The 16,641-nt window shown below is 45.5% G+C and overlaps 1 protein-coding gene across 4 annotated transcripts in view; it reads left to right on the top strand.

Annotated features, from left to right (window-relative positions):
* Positions 1-15,998, top strand: part of PAG1 (phosphoprotein membrane anchor with glycosphingolipid microdomains 1) — an 89,161-nt gene extending 73,163 nt beyond the window's left edge. For all 4 annotated transcript variants that reach the window (XM_077774419.1, XM_077774399.1, XM_077774406.1 and 1 more), the window contains 4 exons: positions 4,167-4,263; positions 6,462-7,054; positions 10,953-11,012; positions 15,229-15,998. In XM_077774419.1, the coding sequence (XP_077630545.1) occupies positions 4,167-4,263; positions 6,462-7,054; positions 10,953-11,012; positions 15,229-15,597 (1,119 nt within the window). In that variant the 3' untranslated portion in view covers positions 15,598-15,998. The remainder of the gene's footprint in view (positions 1-4,166; positions 4,264-6,461; positions 7,055-10,952; positions 11,013-15,228) is intronic.
* Positions 15,999-16,641: the final 643 nt, after the last annotated feature.

Here is a 16,641-nt window from a genome sequence, read left to right as displayed (position 1 = left end):
CAGCCAGAGTTAACTGGCTGCCTTGTGTCCTCCCTCTGAAGGACTCTGGTGCAGCGTGACTAGAGGCCCGTGTGACTAGAGGCCCATGCAATTAGCCCGGTTGGTTGGGAGAGTTTCAGAAATGGATGCAGTTGTGCTGTTGCCAGAAAAATTCTTAGAGAGCCCCAACCTGCTGCTGGGAGCCTCTGCCCAGCTCCAGCCTTGTATTAGTGTGCGAGGGCTGCATAACAAAGGATCGCAAACAGTGCAGCTTAAATAACAAATGTATCGTCTTGAAGTTCTGGAGGCTAGAAGGGGAGATCAGGGCATCAGTGGGGCTGATTGGTTCTTCTGAGAGCTTGGAAGGTAAATGTGTTCCAGGCCCATCTCCTGGCTTCTGAGGGTTTGCCGGCCTTCTTTGCCACTCCTGGGTACTTCGTGGTCTTCTCCCTGTGTCTCTCCGTATGGTCTTTCCTCTGTGCGTGTCTCTGTCCAGGCTTCCTTGTTTTATAAGGACTCCAGCATGACCTCATCTTATTTTCATCTGCAATGACCCTGTTCCAAAGAAGGGCATGTTCCTAGGGTATTTTGGAGGTTAGGACTTCACCACAGAAATTTGGGGAGTATCCAGTTCAACCGATAATAGCTGGTCATGAAGCTAACCGAAAGGTAGGCCCCCCCATCAACCTCGATATGGCCCGGCTGGGTGTCCGCAGCTCTCATCTGGGGGCCCGAGGGGCTCTCAGGTCCACCCTGGTGAGGAGCAGCCCGAGTGTCCTGGTCTCGCCTTGTTCTCTCCACTCATGCCCTTCCCTGGCTGAGCACCTCCAGCAGCCGGGGATGGGGCCACCCCGTAGTCACACTGCTGACTTCATCAGTCATGCCGGAGCCCCGTGGCAGGGCTAAAACAGAGAAGCTGTCTCTGGTCCCTGACAGAATTCCTGAAGATCAGGCAAAACTGCTATACGGGAGAGGGTGTAAACCTGGCAGCCAGCACAGCCAGCACACGGGGTCAGAGCATACCCTGCACGGGTCTCCAGGCCCAGTCACCCACCCTACAGACGTACAAGACTCTTCTTGTATTCCAGGCAGGCTGGAAGTCGTCATCGGGGCTTCCCTCCTCCGGGGAGCCCCTGGGGGTTTCCTTGCCTCCTCCTCTGCATGCACACCTTGCCCACTGCTGTCCTGGGTTCTCAGCTCTCCTGGGTGAGGAAGGGCTCACCCCCATTTCAGCCTCTGGCCATCAACCCCACTTCTCAGCTGTGCACAGCACCTCCCGTCCTGCACACAGATGACTGCTGTGGCGGCATCTGGAGGGTGGAGGGGCGCCTGGGTGGCTCAGTTGATTAAGTCTCCAACTCGTGTGTGTGTGTGTGTGTGTGTGTGTGTGTGTGTGTGTGTGTGTTTATTTTTGAGAGCGAGACAGAGTACAAATGGGGGAGGGGCAGAGAGAAGGAGACAAAATCTGAAGCAGGCTCCAGGCTCTGAGCTGTCAGCACAGAGCCCGATACGGGGCTCAAACTCATGAGATCATGACCTGAGCCAAAGTCGGATGCTTAACGGCTTGAGCCACCCAGGCACCCTATCCAACTCTTGATTTAGGCTCAGGTCATGATTTCATGATTTGTGAATTCGAGCCCCATGTCGGGCTCTGCCCTGTGATCCTCTCTCTCTCTCCCCCTGTCTCTCTGCCCCTCCCCCACTCATGCATGTACACACTTGTGCGCTCTCTTTCTCTCTCCATATAAACCTAAAGAAGTTTTTTAAAAAGGGCGGGTGGGGAGCAGCTCTACTGTTGCTCCTCCCACACGTAGGTCCCGGGCCCCGACTTTCTTCACCACCCCCCCGCCATGTTTCTTGGTGCCAGCTGGTAGGTGAGGTTGGGGCTGGAGGAAGGGCTTCTGTCTCTGTCCTCCTTTCCGAGTCCTTCCCAAGCAGCGTTCTCAAGTGTGGCCTGTGCCACTAGCAGCAGCCCCCCTGAAGCTTGTGGGGCCCAGGGAACCGTCAGCAAGCACGCCCCCCACGTAATTCTGACGTGTGCTCAAGTGTGAGAACTGTTGTAGACCGTGCCTGCTTGCCCGCCCAGGGTCAGTGGTAAGGTCGAAGGCAGTGGTGTGGGGGTGAAGAGAAAACGCTCACTCTTCCCACGCCAGGTCCCTAACTAATAACCCCAGAGCCCTTCTTCTACAGGCATGTTGGAGAGAGCACGCAAATCACGTGTTCGTGTGGGCAGTGGTACGCGAGCTCACACGCACCCACCGCAGCCTGCCCACCTGGCTCTCTTTAAGAGCTTCCCCCTCAGCTGCTAAATCTTATTCAACTTGCAGATTCGCCATTTAGGCCAAAGAAGCCCCTTGAGTCCGCCTTGCCTCCCCACCTCTGATCCCGGCGCTTGTACATCCTTGTTCCCTCCTAAGCCCCAGAGGAGCCACCACTAACTCCTAGCCTAAAAATATCCAGAGGCACAGGGGTGTCCTGAAGTCTGCTCCTTGAGCTATGAGAGCGGCGGGCTCACTGCAGGCTCCTCTGTGCCCATTTTCTCATGGACACTGAGAGTAGAAGTGGTGGCTAGGATCCAGGCTACGCTACTTCAGCAGCAGTGGGTACTTAGGCTGTTATTAGCCTTGCTAGGAGCCTTCCCCCGACATCTGACTCCTGTCCGGGTGCAACCTTTCTGTGATACGAGCCTCTGCACCTAAAGCTCCTGGCATCCTAACTCAGTGACCCACCTCCTGGCCCCTTTCACTTAGGAGCAGCATTAAACTGAAACAGTGGACTCTCAGTAAGGGTTCATGACATAGCATGAGCTATTTGCTCTATCATCATCATCATCATCCTCATCTGGTTCCAAGTAAGAAGTCAGAGAATTTATGAGGCCAACTAGGGAAGTTTCTGGTGCTGTGTATGTCAGAACTTCCCGTGTGCAATCCCAGAACACAGTCCAGGTGTGGCCTCCTGGGTCATGCGCACTGTGTTCTATGAGAAGGATTTGGGAACCGGTCACATTAGCAGTCACTCAGGCTGCCACAGGGAACCAGTTGGGCATTTAAAGAAACACCTGCTTTCTGACTCCTTGTTTATTCCATGTAGTATCTCCCATGTTGACCTCAGTAGAAAACACCTTCAATCCCATTCTTCCAAGCATCCAGAATTTGTGAGGATAAGATTTGCAAACCTACTATTTAACATGATTGTCCTTGTGAACCTTAAAGCAGAGAGCTGGCTGGTTATGAAAGTCTCAGAAATCAAGAATAGTATCTATTTTCGACCAGACTTAAGCCTCTTCCCTTCAGATGGCATATCTGTCTTGGTGTGGCAGGCCTTTAAGAATAGCATTTTATGGGCCACCTAGATGGCTCAGTCGGTTGCACATCTGACTCTTGATTTCAGCTCAGGTCATAACAACAGAGTCATAGAATCAAGCCCGCATCAGCCTCCTCACTGAGCGTGGAGTCTGGTCAAGGTTCTGTCTCTCTCCCCCTCTCCCGCTGCCCCTCTTCTCTGATCATGTGTGCACATGCTCTTGCTCTCTAAAATAAAATTTAAAGAAATTTTGAAAAATTTTTAATGTTTATTTTTGAGAGACAGAGCATGAGCCAGGGAGGGGCATAGAGATTGAGGGAAACACACAGAATCAGAACCACGCTCCAGGCTCTGAGCTGTCAGCACAGAGTCTGAGGTGGGACTTGAACCCATGAGCAGTGAGATCATGACCTGACCTGAAATTGGATGTTTAACCGACTGAGCCACGCAGCTACGTCTAAAATTAAAAATTATTAAAAAAAAACAAAAACATTTTACAGCACCTGTGGTATTAGGAAGGATGAGAGCGCTCTCTGCTGGGGTCACTTCTGACCCGCACTGGGCCTTGGGGACTGACCCCTCATGGCCTGCCTGTAGCCCACTTGGAGACACCAGGTGGAAAGCTCTGCAAATGGCCTTGAAGATTCTAGAACAATTCTGTCAGGTAGGGCTTTCCATCATGATGGAAGTGTTCTATGCCTGATCTGATGCAGTAATCACTAGCTGCCTGTGGCTGATGACTGGTAGAACTAAGCAATTGAATTTTGTTTAATTTCATTTAGTTTAAGTGGATTTGGGTTTTTGCTGCTGCTGTTTTTAGAAAAAGCCATGGCGCTCTCCTCTGCCCGCAGTCTGATTCTTCATGTGGTATGTTTGCTTTGCAGCCTTCTGACAAGGAGATGTTCAGCCGCTCAGTGACTAGCCTGGCCACAGATGCACCTGCCAGCAGTGAACAGAACGGAATAGTCACCAATGGGGACAGTAAGTCAAAGAAAAATACCAGCTTTCCATGTAGACCCTAGCACATCTCAAAAAAATGTAGCTCAAAAACTAGGAAATGCGTGCTTGCTCACTCTTAGTGTTCCTACCAGTTTTAGCAAAGCTAAATCTGGATGAAAAGCTAATATTTATTATTTGGTTTCTCCATGCCATTGCTCTAAGATCTGTTTGTATACGAACCATCCATACAACTCCTATAAGATTACTGATAGTACTAGTAACATTGTCCCTGCCTGTAAGGCAGCTGTTGCCACTGTCCACAGCTTAGAGGTGAAGAACCCGCAGCACACGGCTGGTTCAACACATCACCACAAACTTAGTGCCTGAGAACAACTGAAGGGTATTAACTTACAGCTTTAAAGTTAAAGTACCAGCAGAAATGCACTTCTTCCTAGAGGCTCTGGGGGTGAATCTGTTCCCTTACCTGTTTCATCTTCTAGGGGCCGCCTGCATTTGTTGATTCCTAGCCTTTCCCTCCATCTTTACATCTCTCCCTAACTCTCCTGCCCCGCTCTGTCACTAAAAGGACCTTGGGGGACCTTGGTGGCTTAGTCAGTTAAGCAACTGACTTCGGCTCAGTTCATGATCTCATGGCTCATGAGTTTGAGCCTTACATCAGGCTCTGTGCTGACAGCTCAGAACCCACTTTGGATCCTCTCTGTCTCTCTCTCCCTCCTCCCCTGCTGGCTCAAAAGTAAATAAACATTAAAAAAAAAAACAAAAAAACACCTCTCTCATGATTACGTAGGGCCCACCTGGGTGACCCAGGCTACTCTCCCTTCTCAGGGTCAGCTGATAGTTCATCTGTATCCTTAATTCCTCCCTTGCCATGTAACATAACACACACACACACAGGTCCCAGAGATTGGGACATGGACACTTTTTGGAGGCCTTAATCCTGCCCACCTTGGACAGGCTGATAGTTTGCCTGAGATCACAGCCAGTGCGCTGACGATCTGTAACCCGAGTTCCGGGCACACCTTTGGATCCACTCTGCATACCGCCTGTTGCATGCACGGGGTGCTCTCCATGACAAAAATAGCAACTACACTTCACACTTTCCAGTTTACAAAGTGCTTTCACCTGAGCTTGTCCTGTTACAAGGACAAATTTTAATTTGTTAAAATTAATAAATATTAATTGTATACCTGTGTACAGCTAAGGAAACTCAGGGAGGGGAGGCAATATCTACCCCAGAAGCTGCAGACTCCATTGCCTGTCCTTGGACCACCATGACACATGTCTGGGGCCAGAGGGCAAAAGTTCAACCCCTCTGTGATGAGCAAGTAAACAGTGTCACCTGCCATTGTGTTGGACGCTGTCCTGAGCTGCAGGGGTCGCAGAGAATCCCAGTCTAGTCAGTAAAGAAAGTGAAGATTAAAACTCATGTTATAAACATATACATACATACATCTGTAAAGACTATATATAATATGTAAGAACTATATACTATTTAAAGAGCATGTAAGATAAATATATGCATGAATATTCATATATACTTATATTTTTTATGCTTATACATGAAGACTATAGGCACTCAGAAAACATGACTGAGTGGTTTCACACAATAACATTTCTGTGGAAATCGAAGAATTTCACATGTGGATTTTCTAATTTAGGAATGGTAGGGGGAAGGGCAGTGAGATGGAAGGAAGAGGCACAGTGTGCAGTCCCTGAGTAACACTGGGTTAGGGTACATTTGTGCCCCATTGTTTCTATCATGTCTGCCAAACAAAAGTGACCATTGAAAGGGGATGGTTCCCAGTTATTGCCTCCAAACGGGAGGCGGCCAGTAAGGCCAGTGAGGGTGGCCCCCACCCATGCCCCCCACTGTGGTGCCCAGCCGCTCACAGTCTGGCTCCATGGAATATCACTTTCTTCCTCTGGTCACGCTATACACTCTGCCTACCAGACTCCCACCATTAAGCAATAAAAGTAACTGTGAACCAAATTAATAGCCAACACAATTTATTAAATATTGTATCAGAAGGATGTAATAGCTGGTTTTAGTTTCAACTGTGGTTGAAATAATATCAGGTAACAATCATACCATCTGTAATTTGCAGTTTGGAGACCAGTAAAAAGTACCTTGATTTAACCTAACCATGCATTATCCAATTGACTGTAGTAATTATTTAAGGAATTGTCTTTCCCCATTTTTAATACTTTTGTGGCTTTAGTTCTTTCAGAAGACAGTACTCTGACCTGCATGCAACATTATGAGGAAGTCCAGACCTCAGCCTCAGATCTGCTGGACTCCCAGGACAGCTCAGGAAAGGCGAAATGCCATCAGAGCCGGGAACTACCCAGAATTCCTCCGGACAGTGCAGTGGACACGATGCTCAACGCGAGAAGTGTGGACGGGGACCCAGGCCTGGGGACAGAAGGGCCGTACGAAGTGCTCAAGGATAGTTCCTCCCAAGAAAATATGGTGGAGGACTGCTTGTATGAAACTGTGAAAGAAATTAAGGAGGTGGCAGCAGCCGTGAAAGGTCACAGCAGCAGGTCGAAGTCGACTTCTGCTTTGAAAGAGCTTCCAGGGCCCCAAGCCCCCCAAGCGGACTTTGCCGAGTATGCCTCAGTGGACAGAAACAAAAAGTGTCGACAGAGTGTTAATGCGGAGACTGTTCTTGGAAATTCATGCGATCTGGAAGAGGAAGCCCCACCGCCTGTCCCCGTTAAGCTTCTGGATGAGAATGAAAACCTTCAGGAGAAGGGAGAGAGCAAGGCAGAAGGGGAAGGAGCCACAGAGGGAGCCAGTGAAACCAACAAGGTGGGCCCTCGTGTTTGTGCTCCGTGTGCTTTTGTCATGATTAGGAATCTAGCTAACCTTGGGGCTTTTACTGGCTCATCATTCTGGGAAATATATACAGACACTTTCAGGTNCCCATAGTAAAATGATAAAAATCCATGTTTGTAAAGTATTTGCCTCTTGGCACCTTACTTGGATATTTTCCAGTTTTTACATCCTGTCTAATTGGGGCCAAGTATTATTGTCTACGTTTTGAAGACCAGGAATTTAAATGGAAATAAAGTGTTTGCTCCCACATTTAGCCTCTTCTGTTTGTTGCTGCCTTGAGCAGCATGGTGATCTCTGAAATCCGAGCACAGGAAGGAACACACACACACAGGGAACAGATTCACAGGTGCCACTGCTTCTATCTGATTACATGCATACTTCTATACAGAATCAAGTAAAAGATTTTATTTTGTGACATTTTCAAAACAATAGCCTATAACTCTTAAGGTTAGATATTCAGCAAAGCTCTCAAATGTATTAACAATCCCTGAGCCTTATCTATTTGTTTCTGATCACTTGATGTTCATGAGTCACAGTAACTTGAAATTCACATCTCCAGTTGTCAGTATCTCCTTGGTATTTAACCAGGCCCAGTCTTCTTTAGTCAACTATTATCTGAGTTTAGTTGTTTCCGCAGGAAAAAGCAAGGTTCTCATCTCAGGTTTTGGTGGGAAGGACAAGTAGAGGTTAGTCAATACGGTAGCAGCCTTACAAACCATCTGGAGTTCATGATCAGAATGTGAACCCTGGCTATGGTTACATAGGTTATACCAAGTCAGTCATTCTTTGTGGTATTCACTGAATGCATTTCAACTTTTCATATTATCCATGAAATGAGCTGTTGAGAGCCCCAGAGTGTTTATGAGCCTAGTCGTAAATGCAAAAGTGCATTCTATTATTTTGCCCTTCATATAACCAGAGATAATAAAACTAATGTAAAGTCTATTATGCCTAAAGCAATTCAAGTTTTTTGACGTATAAGCACTTGAGAGATAAGAAGGTCAATTGTCTAACCACTGTCAGTGAACAGTTCTCCAGACATCACGTTAGGAAATGGAACTACCCATCTGGGAATTAAACTACCTGTCTATAGTAATAGAAGAATGAATAACTCATCATCTCCATATAAACAATCCTAATTTTAAGCAATTCAAAGAACTTGAAATATTTAATATTCATTTTTTTTTCATTCATTCACTTGAAGACTTCAGTGAGCACCTACTGTATGCCGCATAATCTTCTAGGTGCTGAGAGTCCACTAGTGAACAAAACTTCCCATCCCAGTGGAGCTTACACTTCAGTGGGGAGAGAGAGACATACATGTGCATATAAATAAAGTATATGGTATTTTAGAAGGCTTTAAAGTTTATAGGGAAAAATTAGAACAAAATAAGGAGGATTAGGAAAGTGGAGCGAGTGCAGTTGTGAATCAGGTGGTCAGGGTATGCCTACTGGTAAGGTGGCATTTGAGTAAAACATTCAAGGAGGTGAGAGAATAAGTTGTATACATTTGGGGGAAGAGCAGATGGAAAAGGAGAAATGGCCAGTGTGAAGGCTCAGAGGCTGGAGCTTGCCTGGCCTGTCCAGGAGAGAGGGGAGAGTAGTAAAGAGAAAGCTAACCAGGGGCCTAGTCCTGTGTGGCCTTTACTCATAATCTGAATAAAAGATTATAAAATGTTGAGAAGAATGGGTGACTCTGGATCTGGAAAAGATCCCCCGACTGTACTGTTAAATTCAACTGTAAAGGGTAGGAGTGAGAAGGCAGATCAGGTAGCCATTCTCACAAACCAGACAAGAGATGCTGGTGGCTTCGAACAGGACAGAAGTAATGGGAGACGCTAAACTAGAGCCAAGAGATTTGCTGGTGGGCCAGGTGTGTAAAGAAAGAAAAGATAATGCTGAGTCCTAGGTTTGGCCCGAGCCACTAGAAAGATGGAATGACCATTAACTGAAATGGAGAGGACTGCAGGCAAAAAAGTTTTTGGAGAAGACTGGGTATCCGGTGCTGGACAGGTTTCATTTGAGATGCACACTGGGTGTCTGAGTAGAAACAGCAGAGAGCAGCTAGATGGATGAGCAGGTTTATGAGAAAAGGCCTGGGTTGGATCTGTACACTTGGAAGTCCAGCAGCAGAAATTTTTTCTCAAAGCCATGACATGGGATGAGATCACTGAGTGAGTGTAAATGGCGACCAGAAGAGTTCCCAGGGCACAGGTCTGGGGAAGAACGGGAGCTAGCAGAGGACACCTAAATAGGAAAGAAAAACAGGAAAGTTCAGTGTCCTGGAAGCCAAGTGAAGGAGGTTCAGGGACAGAGGAGTGGCCGCTGTGGCAGATGTAGCGATGGGTCAGGAAAGATGAGGGCTGAGGATTGACAGTCATATTAGTTGCCTGGTGGCTATTGGTGTCCTGGGAGTGTCAGAGGCAGAAACTCAACTGAAACGGGTTTAGAGAGAGAATAGAAAGAGAAAAATTACTTGAGCAACTTTTTTAGACAACTCTTTTAAGAGCTTTTGCTATAAAGGGATAAGGCAATAGATGAAACTGGAAGAAGGGTTGGTTTGTTTTGTTTTTAGCATCAGAGAAATAACAGCATGGTTTCATGTGGGTGGGAATGATTTCACAGTGAGGGAATAGCTGATGATATAAACAGAATGGGGGAATTACTGGAGTGAATATGCATGAGTAGATGTGAGGAGGCAAGATCTCCTGCGTATGAGGAGGGGAATCACCTTAAAGACGGGCTTAGAGACTTCTTTGGTGACAGGGAGGAAGGAAAATTCATGGATGCAGAGAAGGGGGCGGGGTAGGGTACAAGTTCATAGAAATTTCTCCTGATTTCTTCAGTTTTCTCCAGGTCACCAGGGAAGGGGAAGGAAGGTGGGAAGTAAATAGCCAGACCAGCAGGGACCAGGTATACTGGCAAGGCTGTTCTAACATAGCGTGGCATTTAGAACCCACCTGAAGGCTGAATTCACCAATGACCAGGAAGGGCACTGGGTATTTAATACTACTGGGTATTGAAAAACATCATACAATAGATATGAGAGAAAGAGAGAGCCTAAGGTGAGCAAGAGGGATAAAAGGAGAGAGGGATAATCTCAAGCAGGCTCCACAGGAAGCATTGGAGCCCAACATGGGACTCAATGCCACAACCCTGGGACCATGACCTAAGCTGAAATCAAGGGTCAGACGCCCAACCAACTGAGCCACCCAGGTTCCCCAACACAATAGATTTTTTTCTAAGTGTTTATCCTCAGTTTCTTGACATAATTTCTTTGATTTTTAAATTTTTTTTTATTTTTTTTTTTACTTCTGAGAGAGAGAGAGAGAGAGAGAAAGAGCCTGAGCAGGGGAGGGTCAGAGAGAGAGGGAGATACGGAATCCGAAGCAGGCTTCAGGCTCTGAGCTAGCTGTCAGCACAGAGCCTGACATGGGGCTTGAACCCATGAACTGTGAGATCATGATCTGAGCTGAGGTTGGACGCTTAACTGACTGAGCCACCCAGGCACCCCAATTTTTAAAATTTTTTAACGTTTATTTTTGAGAGACAGAGACAGAGTGCAAGCAGGGGAAGGGCAGAGAGAGAGGGAGACACAGAAACTGAAGCAGCCTCCGGGTTCTGAGCTGTCAGCACAGAGCCCAGTGCAGGGTTCGAACTCAAGAACTACAAGATCATGACCTGAGCTGAAGTCAGACCCTTAAATGACTGAGCCCACCAGGCACCCCTTGACGTAATTTCTTTGTAGAAAATAATTTCTCTAAAATTAATTTGAAAACATTTTTATAGATGTGTCAAAGCATATGCAAAAGAAAGGTTGGGTTATTGACTTCAAACTGTATCTTCCCTTGGTTTGTGTTTGTTTTGACAGAGATTTAGTTCATTGTCCTACAAGTCCCGGGAAGAGGACCCAACTCTCACAGAAGAAGAGGTGAGTTTTATTGCTTTTTAAATAATAAGAAAGCTCTAAAGAATAGAGCTGCTCTCCCTGCATAAATGCACTGTCATGTTACTCTTCTCTGAAAAAGCTGAAACACTCTTAAGCATATGTCTGGAGACCAGGATCCGGGAATGTTGGCTCAAGTGACTGGCAGATGTTAGGAGAAAAAGGCAGGCAGGATGAACAGGTCATCTAAGTGAAAGAAACAGAATAGGAAAGAAGGAACAGAAAAAAAAAAAAAAAAAAAGGAGGGGAGAAAATAGAATGAGAAGACAGAAATTTAACTGAGAGTAGTTTAGCAGTCACGAAGTCCACCTTTGAAGGAAATTAATGATGGGTTGGAAAATACAGGAAACTGGAACAGGTAGGTGTAAAGAATTTAATCCAGTCTGGGAAGTGGAGGGGGAAGGTTTTCATAAGGAATTTGGAGGCAGAGAACAGGTAACTAACTCCAGGAAGTACAGGTCAGGCTGCAGCAGCAGTCAGACGCAGCAGCCGGCAGGAAAGGCCTGTCTGCTCCCGAGTACCTGGGCTGAATACTCACCGGCTAAACTTTTCAGTGAAGCGTTAACATCGTACAAACCAGTATATATGTGATGATGTCAAGCTAGGCTTAGAGAGCTGAACACCTTAATTTATCCAGCTGCATATAGCCTCTCTCTGGAGTTCCTAGCAGGGTAAATTTTGTGCATGTAGGAAAACGATATGCATATGCAGGGACATCCCCTCCTATCATAGAGTATTGAGAAATGAAATAGACTACAGTCCCACAGTGAGAGTTCAAAGAGCAGAAGAACTTTCCATAGGCAATCTTGCCCATATGCTTCTGTGTTTCCTGCCCCAGGGAATGGACCTGCCATCTAGCTACCTGTTCACACAAGCCACAACACTGGGCCTCATCCGTGACACCCCATTTCCTGTATGGGCTCAGACTCAGGCAGTAGCACGTCCCCTGAATTCTACCTCCAAAAGGTTTCGTTCACACACTGCTCTGTCCGTGTCTGCTGTGCCCGCCCCTCACCAGCCTGGTGGCACCAGTCTGTTGTCCACACTGCACCAGAGCCATCCCACTTGGGACCAGAAAGAAGAATAAATGAGAGATCTTGAAACCAATCCTTTAAAATAATGTTGAGACTAAGTACAAATTTAAATTACTTTTCTTCTGACCTTACATTATTTGTGGTTTGGGAAAATAGGATCTAATTAAAATGATGAATTTTTAACATAGATTAAAGAAGTGATTCACATATATTCATTGTGGGAAGATGCTTTACAAAAACTAATTATGGAAGTCACTTATTTTTGTATTTATGTACTATAATGTTAGCCAGTCCAGACAGAAACTGAGACATGAGTTTTATGTCCACTTACCCCAGTTTAACAGAACGATGGGGGGAGAGGGTTGATCATAGGAAGAGAAATGGGGAAAAGAGGGTAATTTATAAGAACATAACAATTTGCAGCTTGAATAATAAAGATGAAAGATTAAAAGAGAAAAATTGTGAAGCTAAATAGCAACGGGGCTTGAAAGGAATCTGTATACGAAACAGAAATCATAGTCCTAGAAAGCATGTATCCGATCAGAAGACTTGAGAATCTTTCATAAGTGTTAACATTTACAAGATCCTCTGCACATTAGGTTTGTGCCCAGAGACAATGTTAAGTTGCAAGTTAGTGAAAGAGCCTTTAACTTTTAAAAAGGAGTGTAAAAGACAAGAGAACCCAAGTACCTGCAAGGAGCCAGGCATTAATGGCAGGCATCGTTGCGGGGGGAGGGGGGAAGGTTGAGGAGCAGAGCCACAGTGGGCCTCTGTGTTACAGGGCCTCATTGTTACAGTGCAGGTAAAGCTGGGTTTGTCCCCCTCAGTTGCCCCTGAGGGTGAAGATTGCATTTCTACCTTGCTGGACCCCCTCTTCACTCACTGCCTTCCATGATTCACCCTTTATATCTGTCCACATTTTTGGCTCAGACCACCTTTTAGATCATAAGTTCCATATATCTGCACCTCACTATGAAAAGCAGGTGATATATTCTTCCTAATATCAAAGAAATTATAATTCTTCATTTCAAGAGTAATTTTCCATTCAGCTCTCTCAGGTGAGAAGGTTAATTTAATAGTCATTAGAAGGGTCAGACCAACATGGCAAAGAGTTTCCTAAAGATGATTCCTCTGGCTCTAAATCTTTGGATTGTCAAGGCCTGGCAAAACAGAGCCACCAGCCCTGAAAAGTTCTCATGCAAATGACCTGTTAACATGCAGCAGGCCTGTCTTACGAAGCTTTCGAGGCCAGCTGGAAAATCCATCCACAGTATGTACGATATGCGAAAGCAAGAAAATCTCTCTCCGCACTTGGGAATCAAGCATCTGTCAGGAGGCATGTTCATTTATTTCCCGGGTGTTTGGGTAAATCAATCATTATGGCCAATGAAGGTAATGAAGGATATTTCTTATTTCCAACCATCCTTTCTAATATTAAAATAATACCCCTCCACACACACAAAAATCTCTTAATCAGTATGTTTAATCTGTCATTGCCAAAGAAAATAAAATCCCTCTTGATAGTAGAGGTTATATGGAGTATGTTAATGAGACTGAGTAGGTGTGTCCGGAAAATAGCCCAGTCTTCACATAGGAAAGAGAGTCCTGTAAGTGAATTGTCTCCAAATTTCATGTCTGGGTTGGCTGGTTGCAAACAAGAATGATTTTTTCCCGCTGAAGAAAACTTATCCCCATCTGTAAATGCCTGCTTAATCCATAATAGGCAATGAAGTTGAAAATTAATGGAAAATGATGCTTTTACAGATATAAGTAGATTGCTGGCCAGGATCCAGGACCTACTTTTCAGACCACTTCATTGCAGATAGAATGGACCATATAGTCCAAGTTGGTGGTTCTCACACTTTAGTGGGTATCAGAATCAGCACAGAGTGCTGGGCCCCACCCCTGAGTTTCTGTCTCAGTGCTTCTGGGGTGGGACCTGAGGATTACCTTTCTCATAAATTCCCAGATCCTGCTTGCTGCCAGTTCAAAACCTGCCTTTTGAGAACCATTTATCTAACATCTGTTTTCTGCCCTTTTTTCTTAAAACAGTAGAGCCTTTGTTTCAGGTAAAATAGTCTGATGTCGAAATCGAGTAAAACATGATACTGTAGCCAGGTCCTGGGGCCTCTTGAACTCCTCATTCTCTCTGCTCTCCTCCTTCCCGAAGACCCAGAGAGAACCTGGTCGTCATCTGCTTATGCTCATATGACTGGTCTATTTACAAAGTTGAAGATAACATGTATAATTGTTCTCTAGTAGCGTACTTCAGGATTAGTACGTTAAGAGCCCACTTCTGGGTATATAGCTGAAGGAAATGAAGTCACTGTCTTGAAGACATATTTGTCCCCTCAGGTTCTTTGCAGCATTGTTCACCATAGTCAAGACATGGGAACAACCTAAGTATACATCGGCCAATGAATGGATAAAGAAAATGTGAGATACATATCCACACACATACATTATAAATATATACATATATGTATATATGTGTGTATACACACACGCACATACAAACACAAACAATGGAATATTATTCAGTCACGAAAAAGGAGATTCTGTCTTTTGTGACAACTTGGATAGACCTTGAGAACATTATGCTAAGGGAAATAAGTCAGACAGAGAAACACAAATACTATATGTTCTCATGTACATGTGGAATCTAAAAAAGCCAAAACTCTTAAAATAGCAAGTAGAATGGTGGTTGCCAGGGACTGGGGAGTAGGGAAAATGTTGGTCAAAGGGTACAAACTCCCAGCTGTAAGTTGAGTAAGTTCCAGCGATATGATATAGAGCACGGTGACTATAATTAACAGTATACTATCAAGTATACTGTCATACTTGAGAGAGTAGATCTTAATTGCTATCACTACACACACACGCAAAATGATAATGAAGGAGTTAACTAAGTTCTGTGGTAATCATTTCACAGTATATATGTGTATCAAATTACCATGTTGTATACCCTAAACTTACATATGCTATATGTCAGTAATATCTCACTAAAGCTAGGGAGAATTGTAANAAAAAAAAAAAAAAAAAAAAAAAAAATCATAAAGAGGCATACACATCCCTGTAGTGCTAAATATCTAGCTTGTCACAGTAAAGAGGGAGGAAGAAGTCAAACCTGAGGCTTATTTATTTCATTCACCCTTTTTTTTTTCTAGATCTCAGCCATGTATTCATCAGTAAATAAACCTGGGCAGTCAGGGAATAAATCAGGACAGTCTCTTAAAGCGCCAGAGTCCACCTACACGTCCATCCAGAGCGCTGCTCAGAGATCCCCCTCGTCCTGTAATGATCTATATGCTACTGTTAAAGACTTCGAGAAAACTCCAAACAGCGGTAGCACGCTTCCAGCAGCAGTGAGACCCAGTGAGGAGCCCGAGCCGGATTATGAAGCAATACAGGCTCTAAACAGAGAGGAAGAAAAGACCACCCCAGAAACCAATGGCCACCGCGGTCTTTTCCCGAAGGAGAATGACTATGAGAGCATTGGGGACCTGCAGCAGTGCAGAGACATCACCAGGCTCTAGCAACCCAGAAGACAACCCCAGACAGACGTGCTCAGCCGCCTGGGGGGCATTTCTCCTGTGGGAGACAAGATACCAACCGTACGCTCTATGCTGCTCTGGTAACCTGAAGACAGTTGAAGACGTGGAGACTTTTTAGCAGGGTCGGAAAGAGCGAGGTACGTACCTGAGTGCACCCGAGTGTGTCCCTGCCTGCGGGGGGGGCACTCGCACGTCCAAGCACATCTCCTTCATGCACCCTCGCCCTCTGGAAAGCTCCCAGCTGTCGGTGGTTTCATCCTATTCGTGAGGAAAGCGAAGACGTAGGGAAGAACTGCATTCATCGAGAACCACAACCCCTCCTGCCTGAAATACTGCCGTTCAGAAGAGCCAGATTTTCCTTCCATTCTTCCTCTTTTTTTTTTCTTTTCCTAATATCTGCCCCTAATATTTAAATGTATGGCTTTCTTCCCCCTTGAAATCTTCCGACTTCTAACGGTTCATTCCAAGAAGATTCTCCCCCAAGGCTTGGCCCTTGCCTTCCACTTAGGGGTTTTTTAAGATGGGAAGAAATGGTCAGCTCACAGGCCTCTTCACAGAGCCGCACCTGGAAAAATGAACTCCGCGGGCGGACGGCACCGGGACTGCCCCTGGAGTTTCATACGTCTTCATTCCTTCTGATTTGGGCTCTCCACATCGGCAGCCTCTCGCAAAGTACTTGAAGTCCTTCTTAGATGCTTTATTTTATTTTTCTAGTCAAAGCGTGTCTCCCTCCCCACCGCCCCCCATCCCAGTATTTGAAACTCTTCAGAGCCTTTTCAGTATTTTCAATGAACATTGTGGTACTTCTGTACTTGATTTAGCCCAGAGCTCATTCCTCTGAAACAGCCTTAATCTCTACGTTGGGACACAGACCACATATTTGGACGGCAGCCATGGCGTCCGTTTCCGAAGGGCTGTGGACTTGAATGTGTATTTCTGATGCTCCCTGCTGCCACCCCAACAGTGTGAGATTTCCTAAGTTAACTGCTACCCTAAGGTAATCTATCTAAAATTAAAATGTAAACA

This window comes from Crocuta crocuta, unplaced genomic scaffold (genome assembly GCF_008692635.1).
Source record: "Crocuta crocuta isolate KB4526 unplaced genomic scaffold, BGI_CrCroc_1.0 scaffold81, whole genome shotgun sequence".
NCBI classification, from domain to species: Eukaryota; Metazoa; Chordata; class Mammalia; order Carnivora; family Hyaenidae; genus Crocuta; species Crocuta crocuta.
Note: the sequence above shows the minus strand (reverse complement) of the source record. Positions and strands in the feature narration are given on the sequence as shown.